The following is a 22,152-nucleotide window of genomic DNA, read 5'->3' as shown; positions in this document are numbered from 1 at the left end:
TTTTACTACATGCTCATCAAAACTGGTCAGAACTGGCTCAATTACTCTTCCAGGAAAACTTCTCTCATCATCCAAACACTTTCTTCTCCCCATTGTGTGTCTCTATCACTATGCATGTTAGATTTTCTTGTAAGTAATTATCTGTTTCCCTGTTTCTCCTGTCCCTGAGTTCTTTCAGGGCTTTAGTCATCTTAGCCACCTTTCTATTCCCAGTACCAGCATAAGTAATTGATAAAATTTATTTAATAAAGGAAGAACCCAGTTAAAAGAGTTGACATCTGCCACCAATATTTTTGCACTCCTCACTTCTCAACCCTCTGAAGTCTGGTATCACCACTAAAACTGGTCTTACCAAGGTTACTAATGAACCAATTCTCTCTAAATCCAAAGAAACCTCCTAAGTTCTTAACCTACTTGATCTCTTCGCAAGAATCTCTCATTCCTCTACTTCCATAGTGCCACATTGACCTGATTTCCTAGCTACCTCTCTGGCTTTTCCTTCTCAATCTATTTTTCAGGCTCTTTTTTCTTCTCCAGTGGTTTTCAACCATGGATGAATATTGGAATCATCTGGGGACCTTTGGAAACTCCTGATGCACTACTAAGGGTTCTGCACCCAATTCCAGATGGTGTGAAGTTTCTTCACACCATCAACAAGCAATTCTCTGATACCAGGTGGGTGTCCTGCAATTCAACTCCATTGTAACACTATTTAACCTGTAGATAATGTCAGATCCCACAGGTTAAGGGTTCAGTCCTACATGCTCCTTGACATAGGTCTTAGTGATGATTTTTTAAATCTGACACCAAAAGCAAAATCAACAAAAGCAAAAATAAATAAGTGGGGCTACATTATACTAAAAAACTTCTGTAGAGAAAAGGCAACATACTGAATGAGAAAAAAATATTTGCAAATTATATATCTGATAAGGGGCTAATATCCAAAATATATAAAGAATTCATATAACTCAATAGTAAAACAAGCAAACAATCTGAGTGGAAGACCTGAATAGACATTTTTCCAAAGAAGACATACAGATAGACCAGAGGTACATAAAAACATGCTCGACATCACTAATCATCAGGGAAATGCAAATCAAAACCACAATGAGCTATTACCTCACACCTATCAGAATGCCTATTGTCAAAAAGACAAGAGATAACAAACGTTAGTGAGGATGTGGAGAAAAAGGATGTGCATTGTTGGTGGGAATGTAAATTGGTGGTGCAGCCACTATGGAAACAGTATGGAGCTTTCTAAAAAAATAAAAGATAGAACTACCATATGATCCAACAATTCCACTTCTGGGTAGTTATCAGAAGAAAATGAAAATACTAACTCGAAAAAATATTATGTACCCCACATATTTATTGCAGTATTATTTATAATAGCCAAGATGGGAAACAACTTAAGTGTCCACTGAAGGATGAGTAGATGAAGAAATTGTGGTACACATATGCAATGGGATATTATTCAGCCATAAAAAAGAATGTAACCTTGTCATTTGCAACAACATGACTGCACCCCGATGACATTATGCTAAGTGAAATAAGTCAGATAGAGAAAGACAAATACTGTATGATCTCTCTTATACGTGGAATCTAAAAAAAAGAGAAAAAAGCTCATAGATAGAGAGAACAGATATGCAGTTGCTAGAGGCGGGGGTGGGGAGGGAGAAATGGGTGAAAGGAGTCAAAAGGTACAAAGAGAAAAATAAATAAATACAGTGCATTACTGAGCAACACCAAAAAACAGCTTACTATCATTTAGTAATTTGTGACTATCTTCTATAGTATTAGGAAATTTAGGCAACTTTAATAAATACACAAAACTTCCTTAATGGGTAATAGAACTTTTAAAAGAAACCTGAAAGGTAAAAATACACCGGGTGTATCTGTTTAATAGCTGATTAAAATAATGAAAAATTTAAAAAGACTGCTTTCCTCCCGTACCCCTGCTCCTCCCACACGCACACACTTCAGATGCCAACCTCAATCAAGTCCACCAGCTATTGAAGTTTCCTTTGGTTTGAATAATTTGCTAGAGTGGCTCACAGAACTCAAAGAAGCATTTTACTTACTAGATTACCAGTTTATTATAAAAGGAAGTAACTCAGGAACAGCTGGATGGAAGAGACACATAGGGCAAGGCATGAGGAACTTGCAGAGAGCTTCCAGGTCCTCTCTGAATGCACCACTAGTCCTAAAATCTCCACATGTTCACCAACCCTGTCCTTTTGGGTTTTTATGGAGGTTTCATTACATAGGCATGATTAATTAAACCACTGACCACTGGCAACTGGTTCAACCTCCAGCCCCTCTTCTCTTGCTGGAGGTCAGGGGGATAGAAATGAACGTTCCAACCATCTAATCATATGGTTGGTGCCACTGGCAACCAGCCACATCCTTAGGTCCTAAAGTCAAAGTCACCTCATTGACATAACAAAAGATATATTTATCACTCTAGAAAACTCCAAGGGTTTTAGGATCTCTGCGCCAGAAATGAGGGTGAAGACCAAATATATCAATATATTCTTATTATAAATCACAATATCCTACCCTAGACCCACCCCCAGAGATTTTATTCATTTAGGAGGAGTCCACTAGCACTGGTATTCTTAAACCTCTGCAGGAGAATCTAGGTTGCAGCCAGAGTTGAGCAACACTTCTAGCCGCCTCTCAAGTTGTAGGAAGCCTCTGGGATCTCTCCTGGGACTGATGATCTATTCAGCCTAGAGGGTTCCCAGGTTAAACTCATTAATCTCCATGGTTTTGATTACCATCTCTATGCCAATTACCTTCAACTCTGAACTGCCCCCACAGACCTCTCCTGCCCTCCAGACCCATACATCCAACTGATTTCCAGATATTTACTCTTACATCTCACAGGACATAGCACCATCATCTAATCAACAGCCCAAGTCAGAACCTTGGGTAACATTTTGAAACCTTCTTTTTCATCTCTCTCGTTTAATAATTACAAAGTCCAGTTCATGGAGACCTGCTCTGCAGGAAAATAGCAGATTTCAGCACTGACTAAGCCAAAGGCCAGTACAGCCACTGTAGACCCCCTGCAGATATTGCCAGCTTTTGCTCCACAGGTATTAGTGTTAATTGATGCCTGGGTTCCTCCCCACTCCCTTTTCTCTCACTGAAAAGCCCAGAAACCACACCACCCGTCATCCCAGGCCTCTGTGGCTACCCTAGTATAAGAAGCCAGCCACTTGAGCCCCTCCCTGTATCCACCAAAGCCCAAGGGCAAGACACCAGCCTAGACCCTTATGGCTGACCCCACCATTGTGCCAGGGCTCAGAGTTCGGCCCTACAGCTGTGCATCTGCATGCCACCAGCCCTCTGCCTGTCTCCAAGCTTCACTGCAGTGCACACGCCCAGGGGAAAGCGTGCAGCCGTGGGGGAGCACACGGACAGCTGGGGCCCCTGTAAGTTTTTGTGGGCCTGCGTCAGGGTCTGCCTTCTGTGGCTCGGCACCACAACGCCCATCTGGAGCCAACACCTCCAACTGTGCATCTGCTACCCCCAGCCCAACACCCAGCACCAGCCTCCACTGCACTATGCACACACCGAGGAAGAGTGTGAAACCACACGTGAGCGTGCCGACAGCCCGGGCTTCTTCAGCTTCCAGAGAGCTTACCAAGTTGTAAAACAAATAATCCCTGCTTACTTCTCCAACCTATCACCACTTCACACTCCACAGTTCAACTGTATGCATTTTTCTTTCAGTTCAAAGATGCCGCCCTCTCAAAGACATCAGGGTCTTCATAAACACTGTTTGTTTTGTCTGGCACCCTTTCCCATAACCTCTTCCTTTGGCTAACTCTTGATTTTTTGTTGTTGTTGTGTTTTTTTTTTTTTCAGTTTTCCACTAGAACATCAATTCCTTAGGAAGACATCACTTTAATCTCCTAAACAGATTAGATCTACTCACCATACTTTCTTATAATAACCTAACCTATAGACTGTAAACCCCTTGGGGCAAGGGCCGTGTTTCTTTTGTATGCCCAGGTTCTCGCCCTTTGACATCCCTCAGTAAATGACCTACAAGCACAATGGATTACCATATCTGGCCCAAGAACTGTTGCCAAAGGGAGAGATTTTTTAGTCATTAGAAATATCACCCAGTGGTCAAGTAAACTTGAGGCAAAAAATAAAAAACATTTTAGAAAAATCTCATCTCTTAAATTAGGTGGAAACCATTCTTCTAGAGATGGAGTTTGGGAAATTGCTGGAGATAAGGAAACAATTCTTGTAATACGATGGTTTATTCATGAAGCTCTCTGTCTTAATTTTGTGCATAATTAGCATAACAACCTCTGTTCAGGGGTGATTTTTCAAAATGACCAGTCTGTATCAACATCATCTTCATAAGCTACAATTTAAAGAGTATCACAAATGAGAAAGAAAAGGAAAGTCATCAAGGACATATTTGAAGTTTCAACAGTGAGAGGTTTACCTTTTATTGTTAAGCTAATAATTCCTACAAATCAGGCAGAAGTGAGAGTGAGGTAATCATTAGTTTAATGACAAAAATGCTAATTAACTTAACCTCCTCCAAGTAGGTTATGTAATATAAATCAGGAGGCTGGCTAAGGCAATATAATTTCCAGAAAGAAATCTGAAGGGGAATAATGATGATTAACCTAATAAACCACTGTTCTTTCTAGTAAGAAAAAGAGGTACAAGGAGAGAGCTAGTCTAGTAACTATAGTCTAGTAACTATACAACACTGGTCTAGAAAAGCGAAAATTCCAATCACTATATGCATAGACACTGGGAAAGCACCTGCTAAAAAGTTAGTGTTATTTTACATAGGGAAGTTATGTTTCTCTAGAACAGTGCTGTCTGACAGAAACATAATACAAGTCACATATGAAATAATTTTACAGTAGTCACATTTAAAAAGTAAAAAGGAATAAGTAAAATTGATGTTAATAATATATTTTCTTTAACCTAATACATCCAAAATATTTTCATTTAAAAATGTAATCAATATTAGTTTCAACATATTTATTTCAACATGTGATCCATATCTAAAAAATTAAGAGCTTTTATGTATATGTATGTGTGTGTGTGTGTGTGTGTGTGTGTGTGTGTGTATGTATGTTGGTTTTTTTTTTGGTACTGAGTCTTCAAAATCCAGAACGTAATTTGCGCTATAGTACTTCTCACTACAAACTAGCCACATTTCATGTGCTCAATAGCCACATGTGGTTAGTGGCTACTGTACTGGACAGTGTAATTGTATAATTTTAGCCTCTATTACCCAGACAAGTGTGTGTGTGTGTGCACGTGTGCACACCCAAACACACGTGTATAATGCTACTAGTGGCAACTTCAAAGTAATGAAAGATCTAGTATGCCTTTGAATGACCAAATAAAGGTAATCTTTTTAGTATAATTTTGTAGCCATTTATGTGTTTTATTATGTTCTAATTGTTTAAATACTGGAAATCCACGGATAAATACATTAATGAAGTCATTATTTGTGATGCCTTAATTTAGCAACCATCTGTGATCAAAGTTTCCTTTTAAAAACTTAGCAAGGATGCAAAGCACCTGAGTGGAAAAGCAACTGAACCTGTGGAAATCACTATGGCCTCCCCAGACATGGAGTCTTCATGAACAAGTTTGGATTCAGACCCTCCTGATAGGGAGCCTACCTTCCTCTGGTTCACAGAGAGCAGTACCAAGGAAGTGAGGGGAGAGACACTTCTTAGGCAGGCAGGAAGGCAGAAAAAGCCTGTTTGCACACAGGAAGAAATGCACCTCTTCTACAGTCAATTCACTTCACTAAAAGGGGTATCTGATTCTCAACATCTCATACCCTGAACACTCTAGATAAACAAGCTTTTGCTGCTCACTTCTGATTATGACTACAGTGAATATACCACAGTATGGGACAACATTAGCCACTGCAGGGAAGAGGGGTTAGGAGGTAGGGGGGAAGGGTATTGACTCCTCTTCTGAGGGAAGGCGTCTATCTGAATCAAACTTTGATCTGAAATTCTGAGACCTAAAGACTAGTCCACGTAGATAGCACTTTGAATTGTGTAGGAGATTGGCACCATTTTAAGAGATCTTTCAACTTCATCTCTTTGATAGCAAATTAGGCCATGAATGAAAGAAAACATTTTATGACATGGCAGTCATAGCTGAATCTTTAGTTATTATAAGATTTTTTGGTTGGGCCAACAAAAAATATTTTTCATTGTGTTTCAACTGTTACCTTTTCATTTACACATTTAACTTTTGGTTTCATCTATTAACTGTCCATATTTATAACCTCAACCTGCCTATAACAGATAAAATGCAGATTTAGATTTAAGTAGAAAATAGAGATAAAAAATAAACTAATATTTTTTGAATGTCAGTTGTATGTCAGGTACTGAACTAAGCATTCTGCATATGTTATAGTCACCCATATTTGAGACAGAAGAACTGAAGCCATCTTATTTAGACGATTGTGTATGTATTTTTTCCTTGAAAATTCTTCATAGTCCACAAACCTGAGAATTTTTAAATGTCTTTAGTTACCGATATATTGTTTTCAGTGTTTCCTTTCTAGACATTATCCTCAGTCCCTTATTTTACAGCTTCAAGTTACTTCTGAGTCTGTGCTGAATTGAAACACATAATTCCTTCATATAAGGAAGAGAAGATACATCGTTTGAAATGTTGTATGAGAAGTAATTTCAGTCAACTCTTTTGCAAATGTTCATAGCTATTACTACAGCTATTAGTGTTTCAACCAGTTGGCTGACTAGAAATCTTGTCTTCCTTTTTGCCTTTCATCTCAGTAGAAACCTTTTTATTGATCAAAAATCTGAAAGTTAAAAACATCCCTTCGGCTTGTCATTTCTAATTAATTCTCTTATTCACCAATCAGGTCGATGACTAACTTTCACTTTGCTTTTATTCATTTATCCATCCAGTACATCTTCACTTAATTCATGTTTGTTGAACATCTACCATGTGCACATTTTTCTGTAGATATTTCTGTAGTCAACCCCTATGCTCCACATGCCCAATCAATTTAGGTTTTCCTTCAATTGTGACAGGTATTATTATCTTAAATTTTAAATTTTATATAATATTATGACAGGATCTTTACAGTTAAATACAGGCATCTAGAAATAGATTCAGTGCCCTTCCAAGACAGAAAGTAGGAGCTAAATACCAGTAGTTATAATGTCATGAATCAGGAAACTATGACAGGACAACAAAAATAAAACATTCCCCCCTGAGACCTTGTCAAGATCCTCTGGCAGATCAAGGCTGTCTGCTCCACTCCCTAATTCTTCATCCTACAAGTCTCTCATGCAATGAAAGTTATGCTTTGCAGAATTATTCCAAATGGATAGGTCTGTGAATATGTTATGCTTTCCTAGTCTGCCTTTGGGGATGGAAGATGCTTAATGAGAGGCTGGGGCCTATTCTACACACTGCAGACAACTCTTAGACTCTTACGGATGCTGAGTCAAAAATAAACTTCCATTATGTGCATACTCTATTTGACTTCATTCTCAATGAAGGGAAGCCGCTTCCCAGTTTGAGAAAAAGCAAAGATTACTACCAAAAATGGGGGGAGGGGAGTGTTAAAGATACAGTAACTAGCTTATCCCAAAAGTCCATTGACAGCAAAGATAAACAGGAAAAAGGTACCAATTATGACCTTTTATTCACCATTCACAGATGACTCATCAGCTCAGCAGACAACATATCGGACTCGTCATTGAATTTTATTTTCACTGAAGATGCATACAGGAAAGAAAAGGGCTTGGACTTTGGACACAAGCAGACCTGACTTTGACTTGAGGTCCCATCTTCCATTCACTAGCTGAATAACTTTAGAAAAAGTCCTTGCAACTCTCTGAGTCATAGAGTCCTCACGTGTAAAGTAAGAACAATGCCAACCATGATCCAGTGGTGTTTTGTGGAAAACAAGAAACATATATAGCAGTTCCTAACAATGTCTGAAGCAAGATAGGGTCTGAATTGATATTAGTTCCCCTTTCTTCTCTCATGTGTCTATGCAAAGCAAATTTGCTTTTGGCTTTGAAACATGAACTTTCTCCTCTCCCCCATCAGAAGGCATTTTTCAAGCTGTCACAGATCTAAGAAGAGACACTAAGAAATGATTTCAAATAGAGGTATCCATTTAACATCGGCGTTTTTGGAAAGAAAAATTAATAATTATATGTTAAACTTCATTTTAATTATATTAACAGTGGAGATGCCAATTTTTTCTTGTGCTCTCCTTTTACATTTCATATCTAAGTAAAAGTGTATCATTTTCTTTTTCAGAAAGCCCTTGGGCTAAATGACAGGGTATGGGATCAATTCCAGCTGCTATTCCTGATCTGCCCCTTAGCCTGTTCTTTAACAAGGCTGATAGGTCAAAGATAGAAATAAAATTCTCAAGTCTTGGCTTAGCTGGATCCTGTCCTTAAAGTGCTGAGAGGCTTTAAGAGGTGTTTTACACTTTGCGGCGTGGGGGTGGGGGCGTGGAGGGGAGAGGTGAGGAGAAGGTTTTATAAGAAATTTTTCTCCACATAGTTTGGTCAGAGTACTGCAATCATTGTCATAAGCAAAAGGGAGAACAATATTGACAGAAAGGAGACCAATTTTATGTTTAGAAGGGAAGATGGCGTAGAGTTGACAGTGAAAATCATTCGCTTTAAAGTAGAAGTAATAGGCAACACGAGTTTTTCCAGGACTTCTGCTACCGTGGGGCTCACGTGTGTGCGTGTGTGTGTGTGTGTGTGTGTGTGTGTGTGTGTGTTGGGGAGAGTGGGTCACTAGCTCCCGGACTTCTGCTACCGTGGGGCTCACGTGTGTGTGTGTGTGTGTGTGTGTGTGTGTTTGGGAGAGTGGGTCACTAGCTCCCGGCCCCAGGTCCAACTCACCCAGCTGGAGCTGTTCGCACGTCCGCTCTGGGTTCTTTCCAATCCTGCATCTGTAAATCGCCCCAGGATTGACCACTGAAGTGTTGGCGAGCCAGCTGGCCGTGGGCGCCCCGACTACGAGCCTAAAGTGAGCAATGGGCACGTGCGCGCAGACGTGAGCCGTGCTGCCCACTGAACTCCGGGTCTTCACGGACTCCTCCGCCCACCACTCCGCGCACCCAACCCGCCACCCCAAACTCCAGGGCCTGGCGCCAGAACGCACCCCGGGTGCTGCCACCCCAAGATAAGTTAGTTTCCCAAGCACTTCTCTAGCGAGCTGGCCGTCGCACGGTTCCCCTCCTGCCTCCCGCGGAGGGAGGAAAGTTTGAACCGGGCAGGGAATCCCTGAAGCGCCTTTCGCCCGCCGCTCTGAGATGCCGAGGGCGCCGCCTCCGACCCCACTCACCATCGGTTCTTCCCGTGGCTGTGCAGCACCACCGAGTAGCCGAACAGGGTGTCGGCGGGGCCCTTGTAAACCAGCGCGCTCTCGGTGTCCACGTTGTAGGGGCGCCCGGTCGGGACTCCCAAGCACAGCAGTAGCATCACCGCCTCCCATACGGCGGCCCCTCGGGAGCCCGGCCCGCACCTCGCTTCCGCAGCCATGCGCTCTCCGAGGGGAACATTCAACACCAAACGGCCACTGTCCGTCCCAAAGTTGCGCGGGATGAGACGGTCGGCCACGGGGAAGAGCGCCCCAAGAGAAGAGGCTCAGCGTGTCCGGCGCCGGCGGGCGGGCGGGAGGGCGGGCGGGACGGGGTTGGGGGTGGCGGGGAGGGACAGACGGAGGGAGGGAGGGGAAGTCAGGCCGCGGCGGGCGGAGCGATCAGAGGTGGCCGGGGATGCTGCGCGCCCGCCGGCCCCCACGCCCCGTTTCTGCAGTCTGGAGGTGCGGTGCTCACGTGGTCCCGGGTCGCGGGCCGCTGGGTGGGGTCCCGGGCGCATTGCGGAGGCACAGGACCCGACGCCGTCTCCCCGCGCGGGAGACTGTAGGGGGCGCTAGGGGTCCTTGGCAGCGCAGAACGCGCGTCCAGGCCGGGGCCTCCTAGTCCCGGAGCACAGGATGACTCCGGGCTCGCGGGACTGCAAGAGTGGGACCGGAAGGGGTCCGGGGCTTCGCCTTTTATCCGTGGTTGAGGCCTAGATGCTTAGCGGCGTGGCCCCAAGCCGACCCGCGCGCGCCCCACTATGAACGCAGAGGCTCCTCAGCCTGCCCGGCGTGGCCCAAAGGCCGACCACAAACCTGGGCGCTGGGAGGGACTGCGGCGAGGAACTGTCCTGATCTTTCGTTGACAGTTAAGCGGTATACCTGATTTTGGGGACATAAGCAACCACTGGGGAGCCACAAATTAAACAGAAAGCGCACTCCCTGAAGGCGCCCGATAAAGACGTTATGGTATATCACTTCAAGACTCAGAATCCTGCACCCTTCTATGCCCACTTTCTTCCTCCCCATACTTCCTCTAAAGTCCCGGCTGCTTGCTTGAGAAGCAGTGGCTCGAGCTGAAAGGCGTAGGCAGGCAGTTTAGGTTGTTGCTGAGTCCAAGGGCGAGTCTGGGTTAAGGAAGCACTGTGACTTGCCTCCCTTCAATGGATTCCTCCCTCCCGTTCTTGATGCTCCCCCTTTCCACGCATCCACTCAGTTCCTCCGGATACGCCTGCCATCAGGGCTTAGACCCAGCTGAGGTCAAGAGTCAGACGCCATAATGAGCCTCTGAAAATGCGCTGGGGACCCACAGCACAACACACCTGAACTGGGTTTGATTCTCGCCCTAATTAATCCAGGTGTGCCTCAGGTTTCTTTCTAGAACAACCAGAGACAGCCATAGATAATTAGGCCGGTATTTGCAGGAGGTGCAGGTACAGTTACTAATTATTACTGCATGGGAAAAAAAAAAAAAAGCAAGCGTTCGTCAAATGGTGTGTGTGTGCGCATGTGCATTAAAACCATACTGAAATAGCACCTCTGAAGCTGTAAAGGCAGACACGTAATTAAAATACTTGTTCATTTACTCAGCATATTCATTGAGCAGGCACTTTGCTAGGTGAACAAGGATGCCACGGTGAACAAGGCAGGACAAGCTTTCAGGAAAATTTTCAGCCAAGTGGTAGACAGACAAACATTTACTAACTAGAGAAAGTTCTGGATGCTTTAGGGACAGTTAGAGTTGAAGGACAAGGAGGGTTGTTAGGCTGAGCACTTTGAGAGGAGGGACGTGGGACAGGGCTAGCAGGGCCAGGCAGAGGAAGCAGAAGAGGTGGTCTTGGCTAGAGCAGTTAGCGGCTCCCACACAGGATCGTACAATATGAGGCTGAGTAGGGAGGCAGGAACGCACTGTGAACCTCCTAAGCCAGGCTAGGAGTGTTTATGCTGGAGCTACAAGGAGGCTGTTGGAAGACTGGTCTGGATCAGCTGCGGGGTTCGGAAGTGTGAAGAAAAAACCGAAGACAGAAAACCTAACTTTGCAGGATCCTGCAGTAATGAGTGGTGAGATGAGGGTGGCCTGAACTAGGAAGGAGCAGGAGCAATATACAAGAAACAGAGATTCAAGAGATATCTGAGAGTCAGAACCCGATAGAACGTGGTGATAGCATTGGTAAAGAAGCGTGTGGAGCTGAGATGGAGTCAGGATGATGCCCAAGTTTCGAGTCTGGTATCTGGGAATATGGTGCTAATTCACAGAGAAAAACACTGGAGGAATGAGGTTATGTGTGTGTGTGTGCATGTGCGTGTGCGTGTGTGTGTGTACAGATGGGGGGGCATTGGTGAATTAAATTTTAGACAGGTGGAGTTGGAGATGCTTGTGGAGTGTTAGGATATTCTAGCCAAACCCAACCCAATTATTTTTACTCTTTTGTCAACAGACAAAACAAGGGGAGTAGTAATCCTCTTATTATTCTCAATAAGGTAGAAGGCAAATAATGGTAAGTGATAAATCTATTGTAAACATGAAATGAAACGGCTTCCAGAAAGTAGCTATCAGGACCCATGGTGAATGGTCCTGCTCTGTTTTTCCGCCCAGGGCATATTTGTTTCTGGGTAGATCGACATCCTCATTTCAATCCAGTTCTACAACTAGCTCATCATTCTGAAATATGCTTGCTGCCACAGAATTTCCAACTGAGGCCCAAGAAGCAGGTATATCAAAGGCCCTCACACACCCTCCAGGCACTGGCAGTGTCAGAGCCGCTGATCTGAACCCCTACCTCTTTCTTTCCCTCCTTTCACCCAAATCTTATACAATGAAATCGTTCGTTGCAGCGTGCAGGCTCTTCATTGTGGTGCGTGGGCTTCTCTCTAGGTGTGGTGCTCAGGCTGCAGGGCCCATGGCCTCTGTAGTTTTACATGGGCTCTAGTTGAGGCGCATGAGCTCAGTAGTTGTGGCTCGCAGGCTTAGTTGCCCTGCGGTATGTGGGATCTTAATTCCCTGACCAGGGATCAAACCTGCATCCCCTGCATTAAAGGCAGATTCTTTACTACTGGACCACCAGGGAAGTCCCTGCTTAAATCCTTTAAATAGTTGCCCATGCTCTTCTAGTACAAACCACACTTAACATGGCCTCCAAGGACTGGCCTCTTTGATCTGGCCTCTGACTACGTTGCCAGCTCACACTGGCTTTCCTTAAGTGCATCAAGGTGTTTTTCACTCTCTGTGCCCTTACCCATATCGTTCCCTCTACCTGAACGCACAACCTCTGACTTCTCACATGATTCCTCTTTCTTCAGTCTCATTTGAAAGATCTTCTTCTCACAGATGATTTTCCTGCCCATCCACTTAAAATAGGTCACCATATTTCAGACCATCCTGCTCATTCTCTTCATAGCTCTTTAATTTATAATCACAGATGTCTTTACCTGTTCATTTTGTCTTCCTCTCTAGAACACAAGGGCAGAACACATGTTGTGTTGTTAACGTTATTCCCCACTCTATCTCCGGCACCTGATATGCTGCCTGACCAACAGCAGGTGTGCAGTCAGTATTTTTGAATGGCCCTTGCATGATTAGGACTTTTAACATCACTAATGTCATAAACGGAAAGAAATCTGGATATTTATAAGTCTATGTTCATGCATTATGGATGTGTCCTTTGGAAGATTCAAAGATGTACTACAAAACATGGGTCTTACTCTTTTTTTTTTTTTTTTTTTTGCGGTACGCGGGCCTCTCACTGTTGCGGCCTCTCCCGCTGCGGAGCACAGGCTCTGGACGCGCAGGCCCGGCGGCCATGGCTCACGGGCCCAGCCGCTCCACGGCATGTGGGATCCTCCCGGACCGGGGCACGAACCCGTGTCCCCTGCATCGGCAGGTGGACCCTCAACCACTGCGCCACCAGGGAAGCTCGGTCTTACTCTTAATCAGCTTATAATTTATAAGGAGAGATATGATATACCTTGAGAAAAAGAAAAGAAAAGAAAAAGCAACCAGAAAAGACAAGTTGGAATAGGGAGGGAGAGGAGAGTTTGGATAATGCTGGCTGGGTTCTAGAGATGAGTCTGAGATATTGGTGGAACATCCATAGACATGTCTAGCAAGTCATTTTTAAGATTTTTTTAAAAAGCTTTTTTATGTTTTCTTTAATAGATATTTTTAAATTACCAAAGTAAAGCATGTAACATGTAAAACAATTAGTGATGCGTAAAGAATATGTTTGCGATCTCTTCCTGCCTCCCTCTAACCCAACCTTCTAAAGTGCTCCCTTTCCCCAAGTAAAACAACTGCTTCCAAGTGCTTGTCTCAAGGTCTGCTCTTGGGGGTTCTGAGCTACGACATAGGAGATAATTTTTTTTCATGGTAGTAAGATTCCCAACATGAAACAAAAAGCTCTTTTATCCTGATAGGTAATATTAGTCAAAATTTGCTGATGCTTGAATATAAATATCAACGACTAGGTTCCTTTTTAAAAAAACAAGAAATAATGCTTCTCCTCGTTATAAGAGTTCTGAAATCTGCTGAGAAACTGTGTAAAACATACCTCGGAATCCCCAACGCTGGAAGACCTGGAGACTGGGGCATTTATCCAAGGACTCACCCTCTGCTGGTGGAGGTCTAACCTTGCCACACTTACAGGTTGCACCTGTTCGCAGGCAAGCACGCTCCCAAATGCCAGAGGAGTCCTCAGTGGGAGATGAGGGACACAGGCACCTGAGCAGGGGAGCTGCCAACCTTCGGAAACTGTACTGGGCAGGGGAGCTCTGGGAGCTCAGGTGGCCCAAGGGGCGGGGGCATCGACAGCATTGGCCACAACTGCCAATCAAAACCATACACGGTTTGTTAGTGTTACTCAAGCTTGGTTTTTAATCTCTTAAGTTTTCCCTGGTTGGCTGGGGAAAACGAGTGAATGTAGATAATGCACTTTAACGCAGTACTTAGAACATAATCAATACTGAAAAAAATAGTAGCCCTTTCTCCTTCATCCTTCTTTTCTTCTCTTATCATCGTTCATGACGCAATTTGTATAGAAATAAACTACCAACAGAAATAAACTCTGTATAGAAATCTGAGTTCAGTGCCAGTGACTCATGTGGAAGGTTGTTTAAGTTAATAAAAGGCATTTTCTGTCTCTATTTGCTTCTGTTTATTTATTCACTCATTCAGCAAATATTTATTCAACACCTATTATGTATAACTGAGAGATGTTATGCATAACATGGCAGACAGATTTGGGATTCTTTTCCTCTTGATACTTTTATTCCCTTGTCACTTTTCAGTACATTGACATACATAAGCAGATGCTTTTTTCTACAACCATGAATACGTCATTTCCCTCTCAGAGACCCTTAATGGCTCCTCCCCCAACTCAATCCAATTAAATTAGAATTTCTTGCCTGGGGCCTAATACCCTCCATGCTGGCCTCAAACTAACTTTCTTTCAACCCACCCCAACCATAGCCTATTTTTCCTTCCCTCTGGAAATGTTCCCTTTAGTTTGAGAAATTAACAGATCCAGAAATAACTATTTGAGCCAGTAGGTACCAATACCATACAAAATGGTGCCTAACAGAGAAATTCAACAGACAAGTTTCTTCTGGCTGGATTATTCGGGGCAATTTTTCTGGACTAGAAGGACAATTTTGAGAAATTTCACTTTTTAACCAGTCTTTTTTACAACTCCTGAAACTACTGATACTTTATAACTTCTTAAACTAAGTCTATTTCATGCTTCAGTTCAGAAGAAGAAACAACTGCTTCTCTTATTACAGTGTATAAAGAACCCGGTATAAAACCATTCTCCCCTCAGAGCATAGTTATTATGTGACAACATTCTATCTCATAAGTAATCTGATCTGGAAGATTGGATTTGTGCACTGGAATGATTTAACAACTGGTCCATGCAAGATCTCAAAGGTTCACAAGACACACAGATAGTTTACAGCATCACTCTCTTCTATTATCAGAGGTTAGAGTCCATGTAAAAGGGCTATACAACAGCATCTTATCTGAAGCCTTTCATACGCATGACCTCATTTTGAAAAAAAACGAGTTCCTAGGCACTTTAGAAAAGGACATGGTAAATAAACAGTGTAAAATTGGTTAATCATAGGTAAAGTTTTATCACACAACAAACATTTATGTATACATATCCCAGGTACTCTGTGGATACAAGAAGTTAAAGATGTGCTCTTATTCTTAAATAGCTGACAATCTAGATAGATAGATAAATTTGGCGATTTAATTTAGACAACACATGCAGACCTCAAACCAGAAAACAATTTCAAAGCAACTTACAAAATATGTTGTGAATATAGCAAAAGCTATATAATGCAATTGTGATGCTTTCAGAATAGCAAAAGGTTTTGTTGGGGGACTAAAAGAAATAAATTTAGTTTAATCTTACATTTATCTTTCTTTTATTTTGTTTTGTTTTTTTTTTAAATCAGAGCAAACTGGGGGAACACAGATTAGTCTTTGTAGACTAGATAAAAGAGGTAAGAAAACATCAGAAACTAAAATTTCATCAGCAATTAGGAGGAATGTAAACAGTGGAAAGAGGCTACACCACTTTGTAAGGACAATAGTGCAAAATAAGAGAAATAATTTAATGCACCAAAGTTCCCTGAATTACTTAAAATCCCAAAGAAACTTTGGGAAAGTAATTATAATTTGGATTAGTAAAACATAATGAATAATACTACAAATACAAAAAGAATTTCAGCTCTATCTCACATCTATGCATTGGAAGTCAGCAGACAGCTTGGATATTCTATTTTTGGTGCATACTGAAAAGCTTTGTTTATAACAGTTGCACAGTATATTGACCCAATAAAGTAAATTCCCTCTGTTTACAGAAACTTAAAAAACTATTTTGGTTTTAAAACCACATGTTGTTCATAAGGAACTCATCAGAATTGTAGATGAAAGTGAAAAAAAAATCTCAGACCCATATTTTTTATTACTGGCCAAAGGATAGTAATACTAATCCAATACAATTATATATATATTATATATATATATATTTATAAAAAAAAATATATATATATATATGGTGGATTGTAGAGCTACTTCTTACTCCTTTCATTGCTTCACGTAAAAATCAGTAGGCTTTTTAAAAACCAGTTTTAGAAACCATACAGGGATTTAGGAGACATGAAACTGATAATGGAACTGCCCTTATATTTTTATAGCTTTTTAAAAAATCCATCTTTATTGAAGTATAATTGCTTCACAATGCTGTGTCAGATTCTGTTGTACAATGAAGTGAATCAGCCATATGCATACATATATCCCCATATCTCCTCCCTCTTGCATCTCCCTCCCACCCTCCCTATCCCACCCCTCTAGGTGGTCACAAAGCACTGAGCTGATCTCCCTATGCTATGCAGCTCCTTCCCACTAGAGCTAGCTATTTTATTAAACTGGAAGTGTTCACTTAGATTGTCACTAAAGTTTTCCACTCTCCAAATGTTATTGTTTTAAATTACCATTCACGACCAGAGAATCCTGTTCTTACAGAGCCTGCAGTAGGAATCCAAAAGCACACACAGACAGATAGGCAGGTGAAGGGCATTCAATTCAGTTGCTAATTCTTTTCAAGAAGGTGAGATGAGCAAGTGCAAGGAGAGAAATATGAATCTTGAATAAATGTCAACATCTACATGTCTATATGTCAATGTCTATAATTGGATATCTTATCTATCTATCATTTATCTTATCATATGCTGGCTTAGTTAAGTATATGCAAATAGAGAAGTTTAACTCATATATGTGTCTTCTGATAAATGACCAAAAAGTAAATTGTGCTTGTGTGGGTCTTTACAATTTACAAAGTACATTTTCCAAGCTGTGTGAAAGTAGATGTGAAGTAATTATCAATAAAGCTTGTATGGTGCAAAAGGAAATAATACAAAATGCAACATGGTAGCCAAGACTACATTTTTAAATTACAAACCAAAACCAAAACCAAAACCCCATGGGGACATGATTTTCATCAGAGGCTTAATCTGGAATTTCTTCTTCTCATCTATAAGTGAGCAAGTAAGATCAGTACTGCAAAACTCAGAGATGAAATGTCAAAAATCGTCTACACAGATCACAGACAGACCTCAGGGACAGGGAGAACCGCAAAGACAGCATTCCTGGAGTAGTACAGCCCTGATTAAAATGATTTTGCAGTGTAACTGGAAAACACTGGAACCTCTGTTAATAGAGACTGGGCTTTGAGTGAAAAACTGAGAAATCTCCGTATTTAGAATGAACTGTCTTTTTTTCAATTAATTTTTTTTATTAGAGTATAGTTGATTTACAGTGTTGTGTTAGTTTCTGCTGTACAGCAAAGTGAGTCAGTTATACATATACACATATCCACTCTTTTTTAGATTCTATTCCCATAAAGGTTATTATAGAGTATTGAATAGAGGTCCCTGTGCTATACAGCAGGTTCTTATTAGTTATCTATTTTATATATAGTAGTGTGTATATGTCAATCCCAATCTCCCAATTTATCCCTTCCCCCCTCTTCCTCCTTGGTAACCATAAGTTTGTTTTCTACATGTGTGACTCAATTTCTGTTTTATAAATAGGTTCTAGAATGAACTGTCTTCTAAAAGGAAGTACACCTCAGGTCCTATTAATGTGATACAAGTACAAACTGGGGCATGGAGGTAAAGGATGTACAGGAACCAGGTCAAAGAACAGATAAGAAACAGCATTGACCATGCCAGCAAGAATTTTCTTGGCCACAACTGGGTAAAGATTATTACTGATTCTTCAGGGAGGACAGATTGAAAATTACTATCTGAAGTCTAACCTAGCTGATTTTTAAAAATTAGTAGTACTGTAAGTCACATGTAGTTCACATTACTCTGTGAGTTTAGTCAATCCCAGTTGATGTTTTATTACTAGTACAAAGTACTGAGATGCCAGTTTTAATTACACCTAAAGCATCTTGACTAAAAATTGCAGTCACTACTCTGCTGCCTAGAATACATACCAGTTAGGTAGGAGGTAATGCTATTTTACCAAGGCTTATTCCTGACTACTTAAATACTTTATATTATAGGTTTACGTACTCTAAGTTTATTGATCCTTAGAAGAAAATACTGTTAGGTAGAATGATTTATTTCATTTTAGACTAATTTATTTCATTTAAAATACTGTTAGGTAGGAATGATTTACTTCATTTAGAGATGAGGCAATGGCTTCCAAAGTGTTAAGGGCCTGCTCAAGGTGAGGGATTACATTCCTGACCCTTTCATATTCCCTTACAAGGAACCTGGATTGGCTTATCTAGAATGACTGCTATCAGAATGGGTGCCAGGGCTTGGGTCTATGGGAACAGAACTGGGCAAAAAACAGAAATACCTTCTTCAAGTCTGAGTTAGAGAAACCAAGATGAATCCATTTAACCAAAGAACAGAAGTGGAGAAAAAAGAAAGCAGAGCTAAGGTTCAGGAAACAGGCAGACTGACAAAACAGGAGCAGGTCCAAATGATCCCGGGCAATTGCTGTGAACAGAGCGGAAGCATCTATGGCTTGTCTCCACTGGCTTTAACATCTTAAAGATATGGAGATTGCCCGCGGAGGGTGTTACAGTATTAAGTGACTGAGATAGAATTCAAGGAGTGGTCTGCAATTCAAATGTACTATTTTTTTAAAAGTATTTCTTTCCAACATACCCCAGTGCCTATGCTATCTGTGTATACAGAGGAGAAGACATCTGAAAAAGAGTCTACTCTGGGTAATCATCCCTGATTCCACCAAGAAACCTTGCCTTTAAATGTTGGCAGTACCTACTTGTTTAATTCCTAGCTTAGTTGATTTCAGATTCACAACTTTCCCCTTGTTTTCCTTGTAAAGTAAGGAAGCCTTAGGAAAGCAGACTCTGAACCACTCTCTCTGTCAAGGCAGTTTTGAGAAGCCACTCTGCCTAGCCTAGTGCTTTTCATGTACAATAAGGATCAGGAATTGGAAATGAGGCTGAAGGAATGAAATTGAAGAGAATGATTTTCTAGATCCATGGAAGGCATATCTTAATAATGAGACTTTATTAAAAATAATTCCTGGAGTACCTGACCTACCTATGTTCAGGTATAAATGTAAAATTAAATCTATTTCAACCTTCATTCAGAATAATTTTCAGGTTATTGGCACTTAAGACATAATTATCCCTTGTAACAACGGGGTAATCGTTACTGCCAATAATTAGGGGTGGGCTATACTAACATTTAATTGAACTCCAATAAGTTAATAGTATAAAGACTGCACTCCAAGGCTTCAGGAAGCTTGCATAATTCATTAGTGGCAGTGCACATGGGCCCTGCAGTAGACAGAGCAAGGTCTGGGTGGAAAAGATCCAAATCTTATCACATTGCTCTTCTACAGCTGTCACTTCTACAGGCCTCACGTTTTATTCAGACATGGAAAAAGTTACTTATGGCTCTCAGCCGTTAAGTGATTTTGGAAGTGTTCATAAATCTTTATGAAATCCAATTCCGTTTCCAACTAGTAACGGTTTAGGGAATGGGCAGAAACACTTTCATAGCTCTACTGAAAAATCTTCATTGAGTCAAACGAAATTTTAGTGGCTTGACTGAAAAGAATCCTTGCTTTGGGATCAATGTCCATATTGACAGCAGTTGCTGCCAATGGACATTTTAGCAACTTTGAGTCCTTCAGGCAGTTTATAAAATAAAAACAATAGAGCAGAACGAGGGTGGGGCAGGATAAACCTTTTCCACTGCCCTCATAACAGACTCTCATTCTAAACCACACTATCAATAGCATCAGACTATTTTTTATTTTAAGAAAGAATTGGAAATTTTTATTCGAGCCAAATTTGAGGATTATAACCCGGGAAGAGCATCTCAGAAAGCTCTGAGAACTGTTCCGCTGGCTAGAAGTCAAGACACAGTTTATATAAGTTTCTTGAGACAGGGGGCTATACATCAATGAGGTATTATTGACAGTTTACATGATCCATATCTAAGCACCATCGTGGTGGGTCATGTGACCCCCTACAAGATCAAGAAGGAATGCTATCTTCCAAGGAGTTGTCTTGTTGCTTCTGGGAGAATGTTGCTCTTTACGGCTGAGTATGCATTCACGCCAATGGGAGAGGCCTGGTCAATGCACAATGCACGATGGATGGGGGTAGACAGGCAGACAAAAGGCAGAGAAGAAACTTCATGTTTAAATTTTCTTGGCTTGCCTCAAAATATGAACTTTATTTCACACCAGGGACCCCTGAGTACATGGCAAGCCGCAGGCAAAGCCCTGCGTGTCTATTTTTTTTAAGCTGGGAGAACTGTCTTAAAAAAAAAAAAAATCCCAGATTTCATAACTTCATTAGATAGTCTTTCACAAAAAGGATTTCCAAACAGCTTTTCAATTGAATTTAGGGGAATTCCTTGTTTTTCACAAGAGAGAACTCAGCTAAGAGAGACAAGAGATGTACACAGGCTAGGCATATTGTTTGAAGTGAGAGGATAGTGTGGCTTGTAAACAACATCAAAAGATCTCCTAAATGGGAACTGAGGTGAAAAGAGAAACATTTGTCTGAGGGTAAGCCTTCTTGTTCTTTTATGTTCCTCTGTATTTGTAACTCAGATGGCTGTTCACAGATAAAATCTGCCTTCTTCTTTTGGAACCTCCCTGACCAGTTGTCAGTGCTCACATCTTAGGAGATCTGCTTCCTCTCAGGTTCTCCCATCACAGGAATGACTCTGATATCCTTCCTTCAGCAGTCCATGCTGGAATGCTGTCCAGTCTCATTTTAAACCTGGATTGGTCATGATAAACTTTAGGCATCAACAAGTAAACTACAGACAAGATCCCTGTTTTCCTTGAACTCATCCCATGCCTGTATATTCATTAACTCTCTCAGTGAATATTTACTGACACCTTCTCTATGTCAGGCACTGTGCTCAGAGCTACAAAAATAAACATAATTAAGATAGGTTGCCACACTCCAGGAAATTACAGTAGATGCACATGAGATTACCATGAAACAAATAAAGAACTACATTTTTTAAAGTGCAATACTCCATGTAGGAACAAAGAAAGGAGCAGTCAGTTTTGAGACTCAGAAAAAGCTTTATCTGAAGGGGGACATCTACGTTGACCCTTTCAGTATGATTAGGTGCTTACTGGATAGGTTGGTGGCAAAATAGGACTGCATGAAATTACATGGTACAGTTAGGGAACATTAGGCATGTGGCATAGAGCAGGGAGTGGTAGGAAAAGACGCAGAAGAGGTAGTCAGGTTTTAGATCATGGAAACCTCATTGTCATGTTAAGGGGTATGAATTTTTACTACATTCAGAAAAATATTTTATGCAATACCATAATATGCCTAGAGAGATTGGAGTGATAGGAAATCAGATGCAGATAGTTTAGTTAAATGACTGATATATTAAAATATGAGAGAAATGCCAAGAGCCTGAATGAAATCTTAAAAGGCTAAAGAGGAAGGAATGGACGGGAGGGCAAGGGAGGAATTGAGCATGGTGTCACAGTTGTGGGGTGACTGGGTATTGCCATTCATTGTGATAAAGTGTGAAGGAGGGGAGCCTTTCGTATGGGAAGATAATCACAGCAGGGGTGGTTGTGCTGAATCTGAATTTTCTGAGAGACATCCAAGTGAATGTGTTCTAGAGACAACTAGCTAGACAATTTGGGGACTCAGGAGAGACACTTATGCTACAGATATTATTTTGGTAGCATCATTAATATAAAGGTAGACAATGGAGAGCATG

The 22,152-nt window shown here is 41.4% G+C and overlaps 1 protein-coding gene across 1 annotated transcript in view; it reads right to left on the bottom strand.

Annotated features, from left to right (window-relative positions):
* The window catches only part of ITGA4 (integrin subunit alpha 4), an 80,700-nt gene extending 70,862 nt beyond the window's left edge, over positions 1–9,838 (bottom strand). The window contains exons 1-2 of the mRNA XM_059051958.2: positions 9,370–9,838; positions 8,925–9,046 (exon numbers count right to left, since the gene is read on the bottom strand). Of these exons, the coding sequence (XP_058907941.1) occupies positions 8,925–9,046; positions 9,370–9,566 (319 nt within the window). The 5' untranslated portion in view covers positions 9,567–9,838. The remainder of the gene's footprint in view (positions 1–8,924; positions 9,047–9,369) is intronic.
* Between the last annotated feature and the right edge of the window lie 12,314 nt (positions 9,839–22,152).

Source organism: Kogia breviceps, chromosome 2 (assembly GCF_026419965.1).
Source record: "Kogia breviceps isolate mKogBre1 chromosome 2, mKogBre1 haplotype 1, whole genome shotgun sequence".
NCBI classification, from domain to species: domain Eukaryota; kingdom Metazoa; phylum Chordata; class Mammalia; order Artiodactyla; family Physeteridae; genus Kogia; species Kogia breviceps.
The sequence above is the reverse complement of the archived record's forward strand: the minus strand, read 5'-3'. Positions and strand labels throughout refer to the sequence as shown.